A 23,830-nucleotide genomic window follows, 5' to 3' on the forward strand; every position below is an offset into this window, starting at 1 on the left:
CCCTGTACTCTCCCATTAGGTAGCTGTAGACAGCAGTGAGATCCCTGCTTAGACTTTTGTTCTTAAGACTGAACAAACACATTTCCCTCAGTGTCTCCTCATACACCATGTGATTTGAGCCCCCTAACTGTCTTTTGCTGCACTCACTCCAGTTTGTTACTCTTCATTCTACTGGAGATCCCAAACCCGAACATGATACTCACAGGTGCCAAACAGAGGAGCAAATCCCTTCCCTTGACCTGCTGGCTGCACTTATAGGATGTGGGTGGTGGGAATAGTTCTCCTTTTATTGTATTGTTTAATCATGGTGGTCTTCCCCCCCACTCTTTCTTTCCCCCCTTCTGTTTCTTGGCTTTCCCAAATCTCCTCTTCAAGTCACAGGTATTTGTCCTGAGCCTGTAATATGATGTCTTTATGTCATGTTTGTGTTCCTGCAAGCATTTCTCTTACCCTTGGTCTTTCATCATTTAAACCGGTTACTACTATGTGAGGTAACTTTCTTCTTTTTATACCAAGATAACTTTAAGATCTTCTGGTGAAGGACCTTATCAAAACCTCTCTGTGTTCCAGCAGTGGTAATTTGCTTATGGTGCTCCAAAGTCTTTCCTTGTCCTTTTCAGGGCAGTTGTTGATGCTGGAGGGTCCTTGCGTAGGGGTGTTTCACAGGCCGTGTTTTCTATCATAATAGGGAAGTGGAGACCAGCAATTATCTCTGTTCATAAAATGCTGAACACTTTCATTGATATCTAAGATCAGAATAGTGACTGGCTGCTGTTGTGTTAGCTGATAATGGCCACGATGCTGTCCTTAGCATCTCTGCTCAGGTGCATTTCAGAGGAGTTCCGAGGCCAAAGATGAAACAAAATCTTCCCCTCTGGACTCTGTGCAATGAACATACTAGCAGTTATGGTATCCCTCCTCAGATGAAACAGGGTTTTTTTTCTGTTTATACTGAGTTACTGAGGAGTAGATAGTCTAGAGAATAGGTTCTGTCATCCTTATAGTCCTTTGCAAGTTTACGTTTTGGAATGAATGCCCAAAAGTCTTGCCTTGTCTCTGCCCAGTTCATGCATCTTTTGAGGCAATGCTGGTCTTTAGCATTGAGCTTTATACTTCAGGACATACTGCAGATTATGCAGGTCTTAATTTTGTATGAATCCTCCCCATGCCACTCTTCCGTTATATCTTGCCTGGCTATTCTGCGGCATGTGGCAGCAGAAACCTTTGGGATATCTTTTGTTAGGCTGTGTCTTGGCAGCCTCTAATCCCTCATTGGAAGGGAGTACATGCCCAGGCAGATGCTAGCTGACCTTTGGCTGACAGTTCGCTGAGTGCAGGTGAAACAATCCCTGTTTGTGCTGGAGGAGCTCCTTCCATCATGACCAAGCAAGGTGAGGAGGATTATTTCCAGGGTAGGGCCAGTCAGATCTCAAAGCTTAGGTCTACTATCTGCAGGATGTAGTCATTTCATCTGTGTCCTGGGACTTGGAGCAGTGCAAAATAGGTGTTTCTTTGCATTTCTGCATGAGTTGTGTCCAAGCTGTATTGTACTGGACTGTCCACTGTCCTGTCTCAACAAAGAGAGAGCCTTGAGCTCTTCTTTTTGTAGACAGGCTGCAAGCTTTTGGCATTTCTGCAGAGAATATCAGATTTGCTATGTAATAATGTACATCCTAGGTATTTTGGAAACCCTCACAAATCTGTCTTTATCCTTCTAAATGAGAAATAGGAAATCCAGCCAAATGTCCTGGAGTCTGTCCTCTGTGACTGGAGAGCTTCTGAGGTAAACTTGTTTGCCCTAAATGCCATCAGGAGGTTCAAATCTCCTGCTCCTGAACTGGCCACTGCCAAAGCCTCTTTTGGGTATTTTTCTAAGTTCAGCGATTTTTTTACTATTTCTGTTATCAAATGCTAACACTTTCCTGGTGCTTTTGTAGTTACATAATTTATACCTGGTGAGAGCTGAGGGACCTGGGCTGACCTTTGTTGGTTGTAGGTCGCCATTCCATTGGCATAGCCCTATTTATCAGCGTTCACCCCAAGAAACTTTGAACTTGAAGGGCCCTAGTCTTGTGGCAGGAAAACACTGAGCTGGATGAAGGGAAATAACAAGTCCAGCAATAGGTTCTCCGTATCATGATCACGTATCATTTTCCTTTGAAGATAACCCTAAGAGGCCAGGGGCCAGCTAAAAGGAGAAGGTGGACCATGTAATGGTTAGCAATTCAGTGATCAGGTATATAGATAACTGGGTTTGTGACGCCAGGGAGAATGGCATTATGACTTGTCTGTTAGACACAAAGTACACAGCTCTTCCAAGGCATCTGAATATTGTACCAGTTGCTGAGCATGAATTGATAGAGTTGTGGTCCCTGTAATGCTGAAGGCACAGGGAAGAACAGAAAAGGTTCTGTATGTAAAACTTTTTAACTATTACATAGGAAGCTGAAAACCCAGGACCTCTGCTGTAGCAGCCTCTAAAATGCTTTTCCCCACTTTTGCACAGTACTGTACTTTGCCCAGTACCAGAAAGAGAAGCGAGTAGGAACAGTTCTGGTATGTTGCTGAGGAAGGGCTCTGGATCCTCCAGAAGCTGGGGCACTTCTGAAATAGAGCTTGTTTTTTAAAGAAGGGATTGGCTTAATTTAAAGCATTGTAAAACTGGGTTTCAGGTGTTTAAAATCTGGAGGGTCATGCTACCCAGATGTGAAGCGTACAAGAAAGACAAAGTTGGCCATGTTTGTGAAGATGCAGTGCTGTTCATTAAAGCGGTCATAGACTAAGATCTGATAAACTTACAGATCTCTAAGGATTAAAATTTCTGTGTAAACAAGAAAAAAAATCAGTTATTACCATTTCCATCCTATTGGATGGGTGTGGTGACAATGATTGAGATGGAGAAGTCGGGGCAGGGAACAGTTGTTGCAGGAGACTTAACCCACATAGCTTGAAGAAATGTAACTTTGGGGTCAAATTCTGAAATAATATTTTTAGACACGGTTAATGTTCTATGGAGCAGGTGGTCGAGGAAGCCATAGGAAGAAACTGAGAATGTGAAAGAATAGGAGGACACTGGCTGTAGCCTGTTTGGATTTATACATTTTTACATGAACAAAAGCCCAACAGTAACTGTTAATTTCAAAGCGCAGTAACCTGAAAATATGGAAGCTTGTTAAAAACCAACTGAGCAGGGCAGCTGTTTCTGTGGTTCCAGAGGCTATTAAGAGAATTACAGACCATGCAAATAAACAGAAATAGAACAAACAAAATAGGTACGTGCATAAATATTGCAGTGAGGAAGAAGAGCCTTTGGGAAGGCTGGCTATGCGTTACAGTCCTGTTGAACGCAGAAGTAGATGAAGATCAGTCTGCCTGGACTTGCAGAAGCCATTTGGCAAGGTCGAGTCTCAAAAATTCTTGAGAAATGTAAAGGAAACGTGGGATAAAGTGAACGAGCTTGTGTGGTTGAATGATCAGTTAGATGATTAGCTAACAGGTAGGAAGAAGGGCAGAGGAATGAATGGCCCATGTGTGCGTGTCATGCCCCCTCTCCTCCCTGCAACTGAGGATGTTCACCAGTGGATTTCTGTGGGGGTGTGTACAACACCTCTGATGTTCACTATCTTAATAAATGACCTGGAAGTGAGATTAATAGTAAGACGATATTTTTTGCTGATGATATGAAGCTAACTAGAGTTGTAAAATCAACTGGCTGTAAAATCAAGGGCTGACTATGGATGATAAAATGAAAGATGCAGTTCAGGCTGGATAGATGTAAAATGGTTCTCATGAGGGGAGAATAAACAATCCAAACCTGACACAAAAAACGGTCTCTGAGCTGCCTCTTACAGTGCAGGGACAAGTTCTTTGTGTCCTGGTTCCATGGAAAAATTAGCTTAGTTCTCATCTGCACTCAAAAAATAAATGGAATAATAGAGACCAGGTGGGGGAGGAATAGAAACCAAAATGGAGAACATCATTACACTGTTGTCTGTAATAATCACCATGTGTTTGTGTTGTCAATGATGCTTGTGGTTCTGGTTTTCCCCTGCTTCTCAAAAGATACAGAACTGGAAGCATAGTGACAATATTAAGAGGTATAGATGAGCTTCCGTAAGAGGAACAGCTGAGTAGACTGCAAGTAGCTAGCCTTGAGAAGAGACCATTGGGGAGTGGGGTATGAATGAGGACTTTAAAATCCTTGAGAAAGTTAAGAGAAACGATATTCCTCTCTCTTCCAATTCTAAAAATGCAAGTACCAAGCAAAACTAGCTTGGCTAGTAATTGAATAGTGGAGCTGCAGGATGTTGCCTTTTCAAAGAGCTTACAAAGGTTCAGAAAGCAATCAGATTAATGGGGGGAATCTACTGGGGTGTGAAATACAGAAAGACCACCTTTTGCTTAGGAAACTGTGTAAAATACATGTTGGACAATGAAAGAGTGTTGTTAGAAGGTACAGCTGTTTGCTCTGTCTACGTTAGGCTAGATAGACATTTGTTGTCACATACTATATCTGCCCTTACGTATTTTTTACTCTCTTGTTAATCACCTATATAAATAAGTGTTTTTTTCTGATATATGAAAAAAACCCCACCAACAAAACCCCAGAAATTTAATTGTTGCTTGTTTTCCAGTCCTTTTTCCTACCAATTAAGAGCTAAAGAGTAGCTGTAGTTGTATATCGGAAAGCTGTCAGTCACTAAAGCAGACTGACGTTTTATCTTGGATTCAAGAAAAGACTAAAAAAGTAATGGAAAATCTTTAGCAATTTCAATATTCTTACCTTAAATGATTTGTGGATTGGGGTTTTTTTGCTACTGTATTTGTGCTGCAGGAAATCTTGTGGCTTGGCCATTCTGTGCTTGACTGATATTTTGCTGCTTTTTTTTTTGAAGGTACATGGGAATAGGACTTTCTGCTCAAGGGGTCAACATGAACAGGCTTCCTGGTAAGTCACTGTTAAGGTTTGTTTTGGCTTACAGTCCATGTTAAATGTGCATTTGAAATAAAGATTTTAATTTTTATATGTATGAATTAGTGAATGTGTGTTTCTATTAATAAAATGTCATGACTATAAGTGTCTTATGTCTGGAAGTTTCAAACTATTGAGTGTTATCCTAAACTGAGTGACTAGTACTGTTAATGTAGCCATGATGATTTTAGCAGATAATAGAAATTAATATTAAACTAATGAGTAATGGGTAAGATGATGAGCTTTCAGACATGCAAGCTTTTTGCATCTGAAAAATAAGTAGCAAAATAATTTGACATTTAATCTGTATATCCCACTTGACAAATTTACATGAAAGAAGCTGAAAATGACAGGAAAATTGGCCTGTCATATTGTATCTCCTCTCTTCTTTCCCTCTTCCCACTGAAAAACTAGAAAAATGTGATAGAGTGGTATTTCCAGTTAATATTATTGCTTCCTTTGTTTGAAATGTTTGTTTTTAGGATAGCCTCTAAGTTGGTTAAGTAGCTTCTTTTTAAAAATAAATAATTGGTAATATTTCTTTAACAATATCCAGTTTATTCGGTAAAATTATAATTTCTAGATTTGGATCAACGTAGTGACTTCTGTAGCAGGAATTCTTTCAGCTGGGTATGAAACTAGAAGTTGTCTGCGTTTGGTAGAAAGTAAATGTTCTTCAAGTGCCAGAATGAATGACAGCTGGTTCCCAGTGGTGGGGGCTTTTTTTGGTCTTGGGTGTGATTTTCTTCTGATGGAGTTGTTTTAAAGCTGAAATGTGTGTTCAACCCTTATTACGCATCTTGATATCTCCAAAGGAGAATGTTTTATGAATGTCCTAACAAAATGAAGAGCTTCCATAGGGTTTGCACTAAGACCCTTGTGAATTCACTTCTCAGTGGGGATTTCGCTTTCATCTTCACTGGCAGCTTGCATATTCAGAGAGTGGAACATGCTGGGTTTTTTTCCTTATAACCTCCAATTGAAAATGTTGCAGCATTGGAGCAAAATCCCTGCCTACTCTGTTGGCAAAATATGTGATTCTCTAGCTCTGTTATAAATTTCTGAAATGTGTATTTCTATAGCTATGTTTCTGAAATTCTGCTAAGACTGCAGATGGAGTCTTAGCAAGAAGACAAAAAGGAGACTTAAGACAGCCAGGGTCCTTGGATGATTTCAGAAAATAGCCAACTTTCTGGTGGCCATTCTTTTAATTGCTGAGTTTTGCAATGGCTGCCTTGTCTTGTTACTGAAGAGAAGCATGGAGATCTTGGCATACACGACTGAGTGTTTGGGACCTTTTACATTGATAAAGAAGAAATTTTGAATTGTAGGCTAATTGCACTAGTTAATCAGTTCAATTAAAATTTCACCAGTGAAACAAGCGTTGTTTAGTGACAAATGTCAGTGCAGCGTGTGGGCCGTTCATAAATCACAACCATGGTTAACAGTTGCAGGCAGACTTTCCTTTTCCAGGTACTGCTTTGATAACATTTGATCGACCTTGAGAGTCTTCTTTTGGCCACTGTCAGAGGCAAGTCCTAAGACCTGGTGGTTTGACTGGGGCACAACCTTTTTTGCATGTTTTTCTCTGGTAATTTCAGACCTGCCCAGAGATCTTGTGGAACCTCTAACTTTGGAGATATTTAGGACTCAGCTGGACATGGCATTGACCAACCTGATCTAATTAGACCTCCCTTGAGCTGGGATTGGACTACGTGACTTCTGCAGGTCCCTTCCCTCCTTAGTTATTCTACACTTCTATGATAACTCTGTTTTGGGGATAATGGTTTCAGTGACACCCATGTTTTAAAGAATTCGCATCTTACTGCAAACTAGATTTGTTAATAATTGTTATGACAACTACAGCATATACACATTGGAGGGAGAATTAAGGTCACAGGTCTTTATCCACTCAGAACTAGGCCAGGGAAGGAGGAAGGCAGGACATTGCCAGTTTTCTCAAGTGATACTTGGTTGCAAAACAGTAGGGAATGTCCAGATCAAGATGATCTGGTGTCAACAGGTATGGAAGTCTCAGTTTTCAGATGACTCCTCTCTCTGCAGTCCCTCTCCCCTCAATCCTCCTGACCCAAGTGGGTTGTGTGCATGTGCAAGATGAAGCATGAGTCTAGTCCCATCATCTCTTCCTAGGGTTGAAGTGCTTGGCTGCTTGGAAGAGGAGTTGTTTGGCTATTAAGGGAGCATGTTCTGTTCAAGAAACGGTTCTCTGGCTTGTGCAATGGAAAGATGGGTGGGATTGTCTTGTAGACTTGGCCTGTAGACTGCTGGTTGGATTATGCTTAACCTAGGATTCTCCTGGCATTATAACACAGTGTCATGGTTTAACCCCAGCCAGCAACTAAGCACCACGCAGCCGCTTGCTCACTTCCCCCTCACCCAGTGGGATGGGGGAGAGAGTTGAGGAAAAAATAGTAAAACTTGTGGGTTGAGGTAAGAACAGTTTAACAGAACAGAAAGGAACAAAATAATAATGATAATAATAAAATGACAATAATAAAAGGATTGGAATATACGAAACAAGTGATGCACAACGCAATTGCTCACCACCCACCGACAGGTGCCCAGTTAGTTCCCAAGTCCCCCCAGCCCCACTCCCCCCAGTTTATATACTGGGCACGATATCATATGGTATGGAATATCCCTTTGGCCAGTTTGGGTCAGCTGCCCTGGCTGTGTCCCCTCCCAACCTCTTGTGCCCTTCCAGGCTTCTTGCTGGCTGGGCATGAGAAGCTGAAAGATCCTTGACTGAGTATAAACACTACTTAGCAACAATTGAAAACATCAGTGTGTTATCAACGTTCTTCTCATACTAAATCCAAAACATAACACTGTACCAGCTACTAGGAAGAAAATTAACTCTATCCCAGCTGAAACCAGGACACACACACACACACATATATATATAAAAACCACACACACACATATATATATATAAGAAACCTCATGGTTGAATACTAACCTGAGATGGTATGTACTGAATAGGTACATATTAGGTGTGCTGTCCTGAAATTGAACAGCCAACATAATTTCTTTTCTTTTTTTTTTTTTCCCCTTTTAGAGACTAAAAATTAGCCAAATCACTTCTGATGGATGTCTTTAAAGCCCAAGAGCTACATAGGCAGTGTTTTGTGGCCAGTTTGAATCAAAGTGCCTGTATACTACTATTATTTCTAAAGTGTATGTGGCAAATGTGGAATTCTTTTCTCTGAGTGAAATAAAACATGAAGTGAACTTGAGACTACACATAGTGTTTATTTAGCAATGAATTGTACAAATTTGATCCTATGAACCTGTTGTTTGTTTGATCACATGTAGATTATGCTGCCAAGAGTGGTTCTGTGGGCATAGTTAGGTCAATCTCCCATCATCTGTATAAAATGAACTGCATGGCTCTGTATTACAGCTTGATAATTATCTTCCTGGCTTTTGGAGAATGAGTCTGATTTATTTTTTATAGTATATTGCTCAGGTAACTGAAGTGAGAAACATGTGTCAGGCTTAACTGTTATCAGGTCCTTCACAGCACAGAGTGATAGACTTTGGAGTCTTGACTTGGCTTCACATCAAAGTGTAATTTTAACTTTTTGTGACCTGAAACCCTGCCACGTTTGTCTCCTTAGACCCTTTCTAAGTCACTTCTGCTTTAACAGATCAATTTTTGCTCGGCGTGCTGGCAGGGCAGTATGTGACCCACTACAAATAGTGGTTTGGGAGCCCAAAGCCTGGTATGGGAGCCAGTTGGTCCGTTTCTTGTTCCTACTTTCAGTGGGGATCCTTGGCACCCTGTCAGTCCTAATTCGAAGAACAATCTTGCTGCTGGGTTCTGTCTCAAACTCCCCCCCCCCCCCCCGAGAACAAACACTGGCCATATCCAGTTCCAAGTCAGGGCATTTGTGCTTTATGCCAAATTTATTTTGGCTTCAGCCCAGCTCGGTGGGGGTGGGGGTAGTGCTGAGCTTTCTCTGAAGGTTGGAAGTGTGGTTGGAGCAACCTGAGCGTTTCCTTAAACTACCCCTCTCTGTGTTGCAAACAGAGACTGCTTTTAAAAGGAGAGTGCCCTGTCCCTGTTCGACTCAAGGTTTCTGTGGGCTGTGCTTTGAAATTCAATAAGCAGGTCTGAAATTATTGTGGGATTTTTATTGAAGTGCCAACTTTTGTGGCCCTGACATATCTTGATGATTTTATTATTATTTTTTAGATTTTGAAAAGACATTTAGAACACTTACTAATAAACATTCTGCTTTAAACTAGTGGCTTTTATTGAAATGTCTGCTTGCTATTTTCCCCGCATACAACTTTTTTTTCACGTGCGCTCAGCTTTTTGGTATCTGAGTATGAAATTACATGTTACAGCTGAACTGATCTAACTCACTGTCATCAAAGAAGAGAAACCCAACCCTTCCACCCCGCCCCCCACCTACAGCTGCACAGTCCCTCTTCTTCCCTTGTGCAAGCCCCTGGCTCTGGCACTTGTCACCTCCTTTGCCAGGCCAGGCCAGCTTTCAGGCCTGGTAGGAACCTGCCTGCTTTTCTCCTGTGTTGGGATTGTGGCAGGCTGGTTCCTTCAGAATTCATGGAGCAATGCACTTACCTTTGCATCCTGAATGTAACATCTGAAACGTCCTTTTTTTTTTTTTTTTTTTTTTTTATTGTTATCATTTAGCCCTCAATCCAGTAAGTTTTTCTAAGCCCAGCTGAAAATGCCTTTGTGGTTTGCTACAGTTTTCACCTAACCTCCATAAAATGGAGAAGATAGGTGTTCCTGTCTTTCATATGGATGAGATGTGCACACTGGAGATGATTCTCCCCTGCACGTGGTGTTCTGCACTGGTTCAAGTCCTTCATGCTGTTGAGAGATAATGTTTCATTTGTTCTAGCTCTTTGAGGGTAACCCAGCAGGAACATAAAGCCAGGCAGAGAGGGAAGGAGGGATGATTCTCTATGGTAGCAGTAAGGTCTTAATTCAGCCTAAAATGTTGTGAAACCATAACCTTAGGCATACCCTGCTTCAGTTTCTGAAACAGCATAGATAGGATCTGACCAATCGCTTTTAGAGACTTTAAACACCCTCTGGTTAATAACTGACTTGCCCTGCTATGTGGCATTGCACATGTTAAAGGGACTGCCAGCTTTCATTCACCATTGTTTTGTTTTATGAAACTTCAATTATTTTTTCACCTTACTTTTCAAATGAAAAGATACTGCTTGACTTATTCACTATCTACCTGCTTCAAACTCCTTATTAAAAGAACAAGCTTTCAAATTCAAGAATGTTTTATAGACTTGAATTAGAGTGCAGCCAGATAAACCAGCAGAATTTGGTGTACAGAAACCTGCTCCATATTGGGATTTGGCCTCTGGGACTGTAATGCCTTAAGCCAGGTCAGCAAAACCAGGAACAGTTTGTCCAACTGTCCTGTGTCTTTGTTCAGCAAAGGGTCCTTGTGAGTGATCTGTTTCTGTAGACATGTAGATAAAATGAGCACTGGGAGTTAAGACTTACCCATGCTCCCCTCCTCTGTGAACGCCATCCGTCCTTCTCCATAAGCCACCAACATGATGAACGGGCTTTCCATTTTGTTAGGAGATCCCTCCCTTTTCCTTTGCATTCTCCTGTTGCTGATAGGTTTCTGTTGACATTTATAGATAGGACTTTTTCTTCTTAGCTTATCTTGCATGTTATCAGAGGAGGTGCAAGCAGAGGAGCAAGGCTACTGAGGAATCTGTCTTCCTGTTCCTTCCTTTGAGAGGAAGAAGATACTGGTTTCTCCCCTAGGGATGCTCACAAGGGTTTTTCAGGCAAGTGTGCTCCCTTCAAAGAGGGACCGGAGAAGGGAGGCTGGATAGATGTTGTATTGTAGGAACCAGTGAGAAACTAAAGGAACTGGGCTTGTTCAGCCTGGAGAAGAGGCAGAGAAGGGATCTAGTCAGCAGCCTTTCACTGTCTAAAGGACCTTGCAGAGAACATGGACCCAGACTCTTCTCAGAGGTGCACAGTACAAGGAAGAGAGGCAATGGGCACTAGTCGCAACAAATAAAATTCTCATGGGAAATTAAGTGTTACTCCTCATCAGAGCTGGGGATGGGTTACTGCAGAGGCTCTATCCTCGGAGATTTTCAAACCTCAATTGGACGAGGCTGTAGGCAGCCTGATCTAACTCTTAAGTTAACCCTGCTATGAGTGGGAAGTTTGCCTAGAGACCTCCAGATGTTTCTTCTAGCCAGTTTTGTTTTGTTTTTGTTTTTTGTTTCTGTGATTGCCAGGGGATCTTTCTACTTTAAATGTGTTTAAAGAACTTCATTTCCATGTATCAGAGTGTGCTTTGGGTTGTTACTTTTCTTTGACTCCAATGACAAATGAAGGACCTGTGCTAAAGGACTTAGTCCAAGTGGTAAATACAATAATTATAGAAGATGAGACCTCACCAAATCATCTGATCTGAAGCTAATTCAATTATGCATCAGTCCTGCCTGACAGGTGTGTGCCTAAACCAGTCTTTCATTATCTTTCTGGCAACTTCTTCCAACAGCATCCTTATGTTGGAAACATTTCCTGATGACTAAGCTGAATATCCCATGTAGTCCAAGGCCATTACTCTTGGATCATGTGGAGGTGGAGAATAGTGAATTTCTTTCCTCTTTGTAGCTGTATACATGAAGACCTCTATTACTGCTTTGTGGTCTTCTTTCTAAACCAAACGTCCCTGGCTCTTCACCCTGTTCTTAAGTTTTCTTGATTTGTGGATGCACTGGATGCATCACAAGCACCAGTGTCTTGCTCCCTATAGTAAAAGAAAACATTAAAATTCAGAGCAAGTCCAGGAAGTGGCTCTTATCCCATGCTGCAAACAACGGCAAAGGAAAATCCTTGCCAAGCTTTCACAATTTCTAAGGCTTAAGCAGAAAGATGAGCGGAGGGGAAAGGAAGAAGCTAGATGGTTAACTGGGAGAAGAAGGGCCTTTCCCCTTGGCTTCTAGAGCAACCAGCAAAAGCCCTGAAGTATGGGATTAAATATATGAAAAGTATGTAGCAAACAAATAGTGATTCAGTCTGCTTTCAAATCCTCCTGGCTAAATCAGCATTTTGGACACCCAGCTTGATTTTCTATCTTTAGAAGTAATTTCTGTTCAGTTTGTTTAACTATTTATGCAGCTGATCAAGCTCTGTCTTAAAATACCTTATGGTATATGTCCTGCTGCAGAGCTCTTCCAGAACTGTCCTTAAAAATAGTTGACCAAAATGGCACATGGGATTTCCATACATTGTCTTAGTGAAGTCTTATATAATGGTACTCACACTTCCTTGTCTCTTTAGTAAATACCTCAGAAGTAACTTTTCTTCTACTCTATTTGCTGTGTTGAGGAAATAGAGCAAATAAAAGTTTTGCTTTTAGTTTAGATGTAATTTTAATTATGTAGTCTATCCTTATTGCAACTTGTGGACGTTTTAGGAAGGTAGATGGGTAGAAAAAAGGACGAGAAAGCAGTGGCAGTCCAAGCTGCTGACAGTGTAGACTCCATGTGTCAAGGCTGAGTGAGCAGACATCAGGCTATGGGCAGGCTACCTGTTGTGCTCAGTGCACGTCAGGTTGAAGTAAAGCTACTCATGGTCAATGCGTGTGGAGTGTGTAGGGAACCTTGGAGCACCATGGAGAAACCTGAATTCTGTTCCTTCCCTCTGTTATTATCCATAAGGAAGGCTTAATGCCGTAAAGAAGCATGGAGACATTCAATTTGCCTCCCCCTTGACCCCTGTTTTGTTCTTAGTGTTGCTGTGGCTCTTCATGGAGAACTTGAGACCATTGAGGTTTCTAGTTAAACCACTCAAATTATTCAAGAATGGCTGAAGGAAGACTTGTGATTTCTTAGAAGGGGTCTGAGTACTTGCTTTTACATGATCATTGCTTATAGTCCTCTTTTTCTTGCCTGTTTTCCTTGTATTTTGTACTTGCACTTTGTTGGGTCCTCTTCAGGAGTGAACACCATGGAAACCTTTGAGTACTGTTTGATAAGAGTTTTGGGATAAAAGTGGTTACTTAAGTAATTTAATCAAAGTGGTACCAAAATGTATACTTGGTTCAACATTTAATACTTTTTATGGAAATTTGGATCTGTTAATGCTAATTCTGCTAGATTGGTAATGGCAATACCATCTATACTGTGTCCTGCTGGAGTTACTCAGTGAAGAATTAGCATATAACCCAACTCTGCTTGCCACTCCATATTTAAACCTTTCCCCTTGCTAGCCAGGAGGAGATTTAACTTGTCAGGAATTTTATTTTATTTTGTTTGTGCAGTAAGTATAACCCAGATTGAATAGGACCTAATTCTTCATTTTGGTGTGTGATCTGCATATAGATAACTGTAGTACCCGTAAGGACATAAAGACATCACTTATTTAGTACCTGCATAAATTATAGAGTATGGTGATTAATTTTTGTATGTCACGTTAAGGAAAATACAGGGTTGATACTGATTTTTTTTTTTGAATAAATAAATGTGCATTCCCCAAAACCACTTATGGAAACACCTCCAGGACTTAGTTACACATGCAGTCCTTCAGCTGGCTGTGCCAGTTCCTATCCACGAACTTGCTTACAATTCTGGTACCCTCTCATTTATCCTAGCAAACCAGTTTGTGGGGCTGCACGTGAACTGGGTCATGTAATTGGGTTAATAATAATGGGCGGGGGGCACTGCTTGATTTTGGGGTTGTTATTAACTTGGATCTGTTTTGTTGCCCAGTTCATCAGACAGGTAGTGCAGGTTGAAACAACTCCTCTGTGAAACTTTATTCTACAGAAACATGTGGGTAACAGTGGTCTGAGATTATTTTTGATACAAACAAATATTACTCACACCTAAGATACATGCTGAAAACCTTAATTAAAGACTGAGCGTTCCTTCCAATTAACAGTTATCCAGCTGATCATGGAGACTTTTTTATGAAGGAGCATCTTGCTAGGGCATACTGGGCTGAAGCTAGCTTCGCTGGCTGTATCTCTCTAATTTTTTATCTGTCTCTGCCTTTTTTCAAGTTGTTTGAAGGTGATGGCTGGATACCTTTTATTTTGGTGATTAGTCAGATGATATTTGAACTCCATTGGATTTTTTTTTGCACTGAGCTTTGTTTCATTCAGTCACATAGGGAAGCATTGAAAACAAATGTCAATGAAAGCATATGCTTGTTTTGCTGTTACCCATCTGATACCTTATAGTCCAAATGATCAAGGGACTGAAGGTTTGTGAAGCTACTGAGCTCAGAAGGGCTATTAGCTATTATTAGAAGTGCTGTGTGCTAGTAGTAGCAATGCCCAGGCTATGGAATGGTGTCATGAGGGAAAACTCAAACGTGGGTGATGGAGGAGAATCTTATCTTGGGAAGTTTCTGGGCCAAATGCCTTCTAGCTGTGTCTGGTTTGTTGCTGGTAATACCTTAAAGAGGCTGTGATGTGTGTGCCATGGTTATTAACGCCCTAGAGTACGATGGGATGAGAGCATCTACAGAACCCTCTTGGTGGTAGTGGTGGAAGTTACCTGAAATCAAAGGACAGTGACTTCTTGCAAAGAAAATGTATTGTAGAGGAGTCCAGTGGTAGTCTGAAGTAGAGGCCACCAGAAGGTCATTCACAATAAATTGAGGGGGATGCTGTTAATAACTCCAAAATACAAAGGGACGTGAAAGATTGAAGCAGAGAGAGCCTCTGACCTGCGGTGGCTGTAGGAGGAGGGCTGCAATCCTACCACTGCTGTCTCTGCCTCCCCAGGCTGAGCAAACCCTAGATGTATTTTGAGTAAGACACGCTGGAGCATCTAGGAAAGTGTCCTGTTGCTTAAATGCAGGTTACTTGGGAGCAGTTAGCAATGCCAAAACTCTGAGGTTCAATAGGAGCTGAGGGGATAAAGCAGCCTGAGAACTGCTCCAAAACCTTCACTTGGGTAGCCTTGTTGTTGCCAACTTAACTAGGTTTTGACCTGAAAATGTAATTTGTATCTGTCTTCAACACCCTAAGAGGTTATCAGTATGTTTAGAAATTGCAGGTTTTAGTGCTGCGTAATGGAAGAAATGAGAGCAGAGTGGGTCTGTGTGTTGGTTCAGCTCTGGAGTTAGTGATCCATTTGTGCAGAATGGATTTTTAGAGGAATTCCTCACCACTTGAGAGCTCCTCTGGATGGGTGAAGATTATTGTGGAGCTTAGAACAGTGATGGGTAATAAACATACACTGCCAAGAAAAAGATACGATAGATTTAAGATTTCTGGCCTTTGTAAGTCACAGCCTTTTGGATTTGTGTACATGAGTGTCTTATTTTTGGAAGTGGGGTGTATTTTTTTTAAGTGAATCTCCTGGTTGTCACCACTTGGTGTACTTTTATTTACATCTTCAGTTGTGCTACCCTTGTTTCTTCTAAACTAAACTGAAAGGTGCGCTCCAGGATCACAGTTAGTGCACTCTGGCCACTAATAACTATTCAGTCCACAGGACAAGGCTAAGTAATACAAGGTACCCATCCCTATTTAAAAAAAAAAATTAAAAAATCTCATACTGGAGAAATTGCCCTGAGACTGGTTGAAACTGGTTGTTTCATTCTTGAATCTGCTCTTGCTGTGCTGCACCATGTGCTATTTTCAAAGTAGCTTTTGATTTTTCTTTTTAATTAAAGTCCAAATGAAGGTCATACTGAAGAAATGGATAAGAAATTTGGGCTTCTTATAACAAAACAAAAGGATTTCCTTTGAACTTAAGCTTTCACATATTTTTAGTGTAAGAATTTATCCCATATGGAACCAATTTCCTGTGTTCAGTGTATGTAAAATTTCATCATAGGAAACTAATCTGAGAAATGCTCATTTTCTGTTTATTCTGGGCATACCTGGTTTATTTATATTGCTGCTTTTTTCATCTTCACTCTCAATTCTATGTGTATATGGTACCTGACCAAATTTTAAATGTACCATGGGTGCCTTGCTGCATCTCTGTTGAAGAATCATGATCTCTGAGTTCCTCTGGCATTACTTAACTCACCTTCATCTTGTTTTCTCTTCCTGCTTCCACTCTCTGCAGATCAGTAACACCCTTTAAAAAGGTTGTTCTTTCTCAAAATTGTATGATCTTTATTAAAAAAAAAAAAAAAAGTTCTACATATCTTTGTGAATCTTGTGTTTTGTGATTGACCTGTCCGCTACCAATCAAGGTCTGCCAAGCTCCAGTTAATTGCTCAGTCATCTTCTCATCCTGCGTAAGCTTTCTCACTTTCCAGTCAGTTTTCTAAGATCCTAGTTTGCATGCTGAGGTCACCTGAACTTGTATGAAAATTCCAGCTTGAATATTGAAACGGATTTGATGCGTTTGTTATGAATTCATTCATATCCCATCTTCAGCTCCTAGAAGAACTGGAAGTTCATTCTTCCACATTCTTCAATTTTTCACATATCAATAGTGGGCTTTCTGACAAAGTTTGGATTTGCAAGATCTAATTTGGAGACATCCAAAGTTAAAACTTGCTGGTATACGATTAAAAGAATTAACTGGGTGTACTGTGTGTGGGTGCATTGTGGTACGGGAGGGGAAGGTTGTGGACTGGATTTGTGTACAAGGATGGCTGTGATGGTTTTGTTATACGCGTTGAGTTACGTGAATGGATATTTTAGATCAGATTGTGTTGTTAGGGCATTTGAATAACCTGAATTCAGATCAGCCATTCTTTTAAAATGTGTATATTCTCTTGAAATCAGTAGTTTGCAAGATTTTTGGTTTTGAGGAGCATAGTAGTGTTTATCTTCCATGTCACTCCTTTGTCTGGGCGTGGTGTCTTGCATGCGGCTGGCCTTGTCTAGGGAAAAAGCTTTTATGGACCCTTGCAAAAGTGGTCAGCTCATGTCTTGTTTACCCATAATCAGCACTAGAAAAAAAGCATGATGTCCACAACACCTGCAGAAGGGAAATTGTAGGGGCATGGAGGAGTCCAGCTTAAGAAGCTTGAGCTGTCCTGTTGGGCAGATCCTTAACCAACTTTCACTACAAACACACTCAGCAGGAATTGCAAGAAATGCACAAATTTGTATGTTAGTTTATGTACCATTTCCTCCTTCTTCCCAACTGGTCTTGTTTTTTGGAGTCGTCGTGCTGAAGTGTGGTGTGTAGGATCTGTAGTTTATAGTGGATGGACTCGCACAGCTTTTATAAGCTGTCAATAATCAGCAAAATGAGAAATGCTGAACTGGCAGTTGTATTTGTACCTGGAAGCACATGCAATTTCTTTCTTTACCCTCACAGCAGCCAAAGCCTCCGTCCCCATGCACTTCTGTGCTCTGCTCATTAGGTGTGCCTCCCCTAATTAGGTTATCTTGCACATAGCTGGATACAACTCGTTTAGGTGCGGCATGTTTTAAAACATGAGCCTTCTGCTAAGAGCTGATACTGGGCAAGTTGGCATGGCATGGAGGAGTTAGATATCTTAAGTACACTGCATGACACGCGCTGAAGAGTGACAACAGAGTGGTGATGATCGAGTCCTCAAATGAGGTCAGACCTGACACTCTCTATCAGGTGTGTTCAGAGCTGAAGAGTAACAAAACCAGCTCCCGAACCACAGAATTGGAGTGAATAACCTTCTGAATTTAGGTTAAATTTAATCTCATGTTTTATTTATGGCTATTTATGTGAACATTAGGATTGTATAAAGTAAAAGTTACTGCCTTTTTCCCCTTCAGACCCACTTCAGTTCATGTGTTTGCTTGTATTGATTGCATTGATTGCCCTGTCTGCAGCCAGAAAACTGCTGTCAGCCATTTGGTCAGGTTTTTAGGGAGGCATTGTTTTTATTTTCTTTCGTTCTTTCTTTTTCTTTTTCTTTTGGTCTTTTCAATTAGACTAGCTTTTGGGCACACAGACTTGACGTTTGAATGGAGGAGGCAGATTGAAAACTGAGCTTTCAGTAACTATGCTTCACCCTGGAATATTTGGGAAAGTGCTTAGCCACATCATTCAAGCTGAACAAAATCATGAATCAGTATTTCAGGGCAGTAACCCTGACCTTGTAAGATTAATCAAAGAAAGCCTTTCCATTTGGCTATTAAGTGCTCAGGCATCAGTGTGGGTGAGTAAGTTATTCTTACTCAGAGGGTATGGCTGTCCTGTGCTTTTCCATGCCCTGATTTCTGTGCCATAACTCTTCTGGAGGTGGATTGGCTCCTTGTAGAGGTCCTGCACTCTTTTCTCATGCAACATGTTCCCAGAAATGTATGATACAGGTATGCTGGAGCCTGCCTTTGCATGGAGCTTTCTGTCATCCAACAGGTTGTGTTGGTTTTGTGCCATGTGAAAACAGAGCTTCCAAAGCGGAGTGGAGATGGCATTGCATAGTGGGGTTTGTGATTTGGCCTTCACCAATACCACAGGTTGCATCTCCAGCTGTACACAGATTGTGGACAATCCAGGTAATCATAGTGACAGTTAAGAGTTGACTAGCGATTTAGAGACAGCAGTCTAACTGTCAACAAGAGTTGTAATCAGCACTCCTTGTTTTTCAGGTTAAAAAAAATTTCTTTAGAGTGGCTGTACCTATTATTTGAGCCTTTCAGATAAAAGGTAATATCAACACAAAGCTAAATTTCCCTACAACTCAAACTGATAGATAGCAGCTATTTTTACTGATGGATAAATATGATCCTCTTCAGAAAACCCTGTTGCTTTACCTTAATTAATGTGGAAAGTATTTAAGGAGCCTCAGTTTAGAATCTAGAAGGCCTTTTTGCAACCCCTTAACATCATGAGATGCGCTTCTTCTGGAAGACTTCTCTCTCCATAAGGTCTTGTGTTTGTATAAATATTTTTTTGTTCATAATTTTCTTACCTCATTAAATACCATTTTAGGGATTGTTTTTAATAGTTGCTAGATGCTAGCCCCTTGCATTCTGTAGTGAGCTCTAACATTGCTTTCGGCTGAGTCATTTAACTGCCCTGCCTCAGTGTCTCTGTAAAATGATTCTTGCCCATTACCTTGAAAGATTTTTCTCAAGGTGTCTTAATATTTTATAAAGATGTTCTTGTCCATCAGCCAAAAGTTGAAAAGTTGGCCTGTGAATGAACATGTGAATTATTTAGTATGTTGAGATTAGAAGCCTGTCTATGTGATAAGCTTTTGTATCCAACTTGTTCTTTGCCCCTGCCGCTTAATAGATAAATGGCAAAACTCCTCATTGGACTTTTTTTTCATCCCAGTCCTACATTGTTTTGCACCTCCGCTCTTCTCCCCACCCCCTCCAGTGTAGTGTGTCAAGGAATATAATAGGTATAATAGTACAGTGGTGACCTGATCATGCTAGAGAGCTTTTTGAGCCTTGCCTTTGTAGATAGAACCAACCTGTTTTGTAGTTGTGCTTTAACCATGTTGTGCTCTTTACAGGGCTATAAATGGCTTGTAGCACATCTTGACCTCTCTGGTATAGGGAAGACCAGATCATGTTCTGACTCTGGCAGAAGATGACCCATCAAGCTTGTAAGTTAGGAGGGCTTGCCATCTTTATTCATTCAAGGAAGTAGAATTTTTATCTTGATTACTGTATTCTGTGGTGAGGTGCATGCTAAGTAACAGTGAAATGGATTCATTAAAAATCTCTGGGGCAGGTGGAACAGACCATTCCTGTTGACAAGGTATTGCCTGTGTTGCAGCCATCCAGAGCCTTCTGGTTTTGTTTTTTCTCTTTATGAGTCAATGGGTAGTGTCACTTTTATATAATTAAGTGCAGGCTGTGGTTTGATGTTGTTTTGAAGGCTGGTTAACATGCAGTAGCTGTCAAATGGTAGGAGTTGCTGATCTGGTCTAAAAATTGCCATGCCAGATCAATATTGTTAAAAGGAAATTTTACAGTGTTACTTTCTGCTTATAGTCTCTGTGGTGGATCAGGCAATGCTTGTTAGCACCCACGTTCTGCTGGATCTCCCAAACTCTCACAGGCCTTTTTAGCTGTCTTTCTTGGAGTCTTTTTGATCTTGGGGTCACTGTGACCTTTTGTTCCTGCTCTCTGTTAATATGAGAGATGCCTGTGATTCCTTTTTTTTTCTTTTTTTCCCTCTCCTTTGGATGCTTGCCACATTTAAGTCCTTCTGCCATGAGATTTGATCTGAGCTTTGTCTCTTTTACAGTTGCAAGTACTTTATTCAAAAACATGGAATAGCCTCTGAGCCAAACCTACAGCCAGGCCTGCCAAGAGTCCTGCACTTTTTGATTAGCATCATCTGATGTTGCTCTTTAGGGGGCCAAACCGGCCTTGGATGAATCCGCTTGATCTGCTGGGAACTGGGGTGAGAGGGAGGCCACTGTAAGCAGTCCCTCATTGGGATGCATGCAGTGATGTGGTGCACTGCACCATTACCTTGTACGTGACTCAGCGTGATACTACTAAGACTATGGGAGCTGAGTACGTCCAAGCCCTACTTTAGGAAGTTTGTCCTCCATGGGGTGAAATGGTTTTATTTTCTGTATACGCATTGGTCCTGTAGTGCAGTGTTTGGGCTTCTACTGCATTCAAAGTCATTTTGCCACCTTGCAGAAGAAGTAGAAGCTCTTATGAGAAAGAAGTTGGGGTATTACTAGGTAGGGCTTCTTAATTTCCTGGTGTCCCTAGGTAAGTGGGTTTTAGGGACTTTTTTTTTTTTTTTTTTCCCCCCTTGACACGTTCTAGGCAGATGTCCAGGCCCTTGAAGTTCTGCCAGGAAGATGCTGTAATATGCTAAGCGCACTGTTCCCCGGTCCTATTCCTGTCCTGCAGCTGGTGTTGTGACTGTACCTAGAAAGTTGTTCCATGCGTGGACTGTACCTCCCCTATTTCCACCACCCGAAATCTATAGCATAAGTTGCTGTGGCCACTGAGCAGCAGCTATTTTTGTAGGCTGGTTATAGAAATAGAAGGATGTGTTGCAACAGTAATAGTTGATTTGATTCTGGAGCATGGTTGAATGAAGAAGAACAAAGTTACCTCCTTGCTCTCGCCCAAGCATCTGATGTTGGTGCAACTTCATATGGTTTGGCATAAATGCGATAAAACTGAACTACAGCTGAGATGCTGCAGCTTGGGGCAGATGCTTCTTGGGGCAACAGGCTTTTCTTGACCAGGCATTTAGCTTCTAAGGCTGTAGGAGCACAGGTGCTTGCTCAGCCTTCCCTTTGCTAGGGCAAAGGCATGCTTTCACTGCTCTGGGCTAACGTACACCAAAGACACATCCACTGGGAGAGCCAAGTCCACTGGAAGATGGTAGAGCAGTCAAAAGAAGGTGGTTCTGCTTCTGCTGTGATAACAGCTTCTTTCCCATATTTATTTTTGTCCTGTCCCCTCAGACACCAGTCCCTTCCTGGGACTGCTCTGCCCAGGACATTGTAGAAGCAACTCTGAACAGCAACATCCTACTTCTCCCTGCACCATATTCGTCTGTTCAGCCTCTGTCTAATGTACCTTCCCCTCCACTGACATCATGCTCTGCTGCTGCCAAAGACCCATAGCTGGCTGGGCAACAGCAGCCCGCACGGTGCAGTACTTGGGAAATGGTCCTGTCTCCAGCCAGAACGTGGTCTGGTCCAGCATCGACTCTGGGCTCTGTAGCTGGCTCCACCCTCAACATCCCAGCCCCCAAGCACTGTACAGGCAAAGTTTGTACATCTGTTTCTGCTGGACTTTGGATTCAATAAATCTTATTAAAATTATTTTGTTTGGTTTATTTCAATGTGTTGACACAAGTTCTTGTCCGTCTGCAGCTAGAGTTGGCACACTACTTGCCCTGGCATGGGCAGCTGTGGGAAGCTAGAATTCCTGGCCAGAGGAGTGGGAAGAGGAATGCCACAGGCAAAATACTGGAAAAGAACAGGGAGGGGAGAAAAATGAGAAGTGTTTCAAAGTACAAAAGAGAGAAAGTAGGTACAGATAAAATTTGGAAAGATGCAGACACTGCAAAGACTGTTGAGCAGTCACTGGGGTCTGTCCTGAAGTATAAGCCTCCAAGCTCTCACATTACACAGGATACAACAGCCACAAACCCTATTTACAAATCTTCAGATTCTTTCTGAGGAAATTCCATCTCTTCTTCATATGGCCAAATGCATACTTCACCAATACCTGGTTGCAGCTCAGGTTATCACTGAATTTGTTGTGAGCAAGGCCCTGCCCTTTGCAGCAGCTTTTTCACCACGTACCGATTACCTTGAATGTATGGGCTGAGCTCAGTGGAACATATTTCTCCCCTCGAATGTGCATGGGCAGGGAATGGTCCATGTGTCAATCATAAAGTCCATCTGTCTGCCATCATTTTAAGCCCAGCAAGTGGCAGAGTAGAAGAGTCCGAGGTGACAGGCTGTAACTTACTGAATCAACCATCTTTTCCATGATCACTGGGCCTTGCATGTCTGTCCTCTGGCATGCTATCAGAGGAGAACTCAGTACAGATCCCGGTGAATGTTGCCTTCCCCGTAATCCTGTGTCCACTGGCAGGTCTGGCATGTTTGAAACTTGATGCGTGGGGGGATGTCATCAGTTTGCTTTCTTCTCCATACTCTGCGGAAGGAGCAGCAGGCCAGCAAAGACCTCTTGCTCTTGGTAATTTCCATCAGGGCATCCTGTGCTGCATTGCCTCTGTTGTATATGGCCTGATGTTACGTGCTTTCAAAGTTGAGCAGTGTATCCAGGTCCTAGTGTTCCCACATGTGTGATGCCAGTTTTATCCAGTGCCTACCAGAAGAGGTTCTGTGCACATTGCTGACACTCTTTAAATGGAAAGCTAAAATGATGTGTTATTTCCACAGTGCTAAGAGGTAAATGATGTCCCAGCCCCATAGTACCACTTCCCAGCTGCTGCTGCTTTGTGAGGCAGAGCCTGATCTCAAAAACAGAATATAGGCCCACCACAGGATCTGCCTAAAAAGTCAAGAGTAAAGCAGGGCTGACATTGAATGCGCAAGGTGGGATTGAACAGGCATGGATGTAGGATAATTAGGGGTACTAGTAGCACACTTCATCTATCTCCAATGCTCTCTTCAGAGCGAACATTTATGATTTGATCCTGTAACTGTGTCCTGAAGTAACTCAAGTCTTTTCTGCCACGTGGTCTGGCATTGCATAATTAGGCCTGTTCATCAAGCATTGGCAATGGAACTTGCTGTTCATTTTTTTTCACTGTGTGTTGGGATCAGGACAGTCTGCCGAGAAGATCAACGTATCTGCTTTTTCTTGTTAGCAGGCCAAACAGAACTTCAGTTTGGTGCTGAACATATAAAAAATGTCCTCCCAAGCCCTAGTCATGGTTTCTGGTTTTCTTTCTTCCCATTCTCTTATTGATTGCACAGTCTGAGCTATTCTGCATCTGTCTGGCTGTTAATAAATACTATACATATATTTTGGGTTTGGTGGTTGAAGTGTTCAATTTAAAGGTACGTCATTGTAACCTCTTTTTGTTGACTAGCTGCTGAGGTCCTACCTGCAGAGTGGTTCTGCCTGTATATTTGCATGTTCAAAGTGCACTTGTCTTCAAAATGAGCTGTAGTGAAAACGGGAGCCTTAGGCAGGGTTTTTAGGTTCTGCTTTGACCACTGCCATGGGACAGGTGGCCAAATCCTTTCTGTTCTCTGCCTGTCTCCCCTCTTTAAAATGACTTTGTGCCTTTGAAGAGAGGATGGAGAAGGAAAAGGAAGGAATGAGAGAACTGTGCTAACTGGACCCTCCAGCCACTCTAGCTGACTAGATTTCAGTCAGTAAGAGTATGGTCCTTCAGAGGTCCATGATCTGCTTTTTCTGAGGAAAAGAAAAGCACATTCTCCAATCTTGTTGTCCAGATTTCTGAAGTTTTGTA

The 23,830-nt window shown here is 41.7% G+C and overlaps 1 protein-coding gene across 4 annotated transcripts in view; it reads left to right on the forward strand.

Annotated features, from left to right (window-relative positions):
• RANBP10 (RAN binding protein 10) overlaps window positions 1-23,830 on the forward strand; it is an 88,605-nt gene that overhangs the window by 18,403 nt on the left and 46,372 nt on the right. For all 4 annotated transcript variants that reach the window (XM_052795801.1, XM_052795798.1, XM_052795800.1 and 1 more), the window contains exon 3: window positions 4,896-4,948. In XM_052795801.1, coding sequence (XP_052651761.1) covers window positions 4,896-4,948 — 53 coding nt within the window. The remainder of the gene's footprint in view (window positions 1-4,895; window positions 4,949-23,830) is intronic.

This window comes from Harpia harpyja, chromosome 9, assembly GCF_026419915.1.
Source record: "Harpia harpyja isolate bHarHar1 chromosome 9, bHarHar1 primary haplotype, whole genome shotgun sequence".
In the NCBI taxonomy this organism is placed as follows: domain Eukaryota; kingdom Metazoa; phylum Chordata; class Aves; order Accipitriformes; family Accipitridae; genus Harpia; species Harpia harpyja.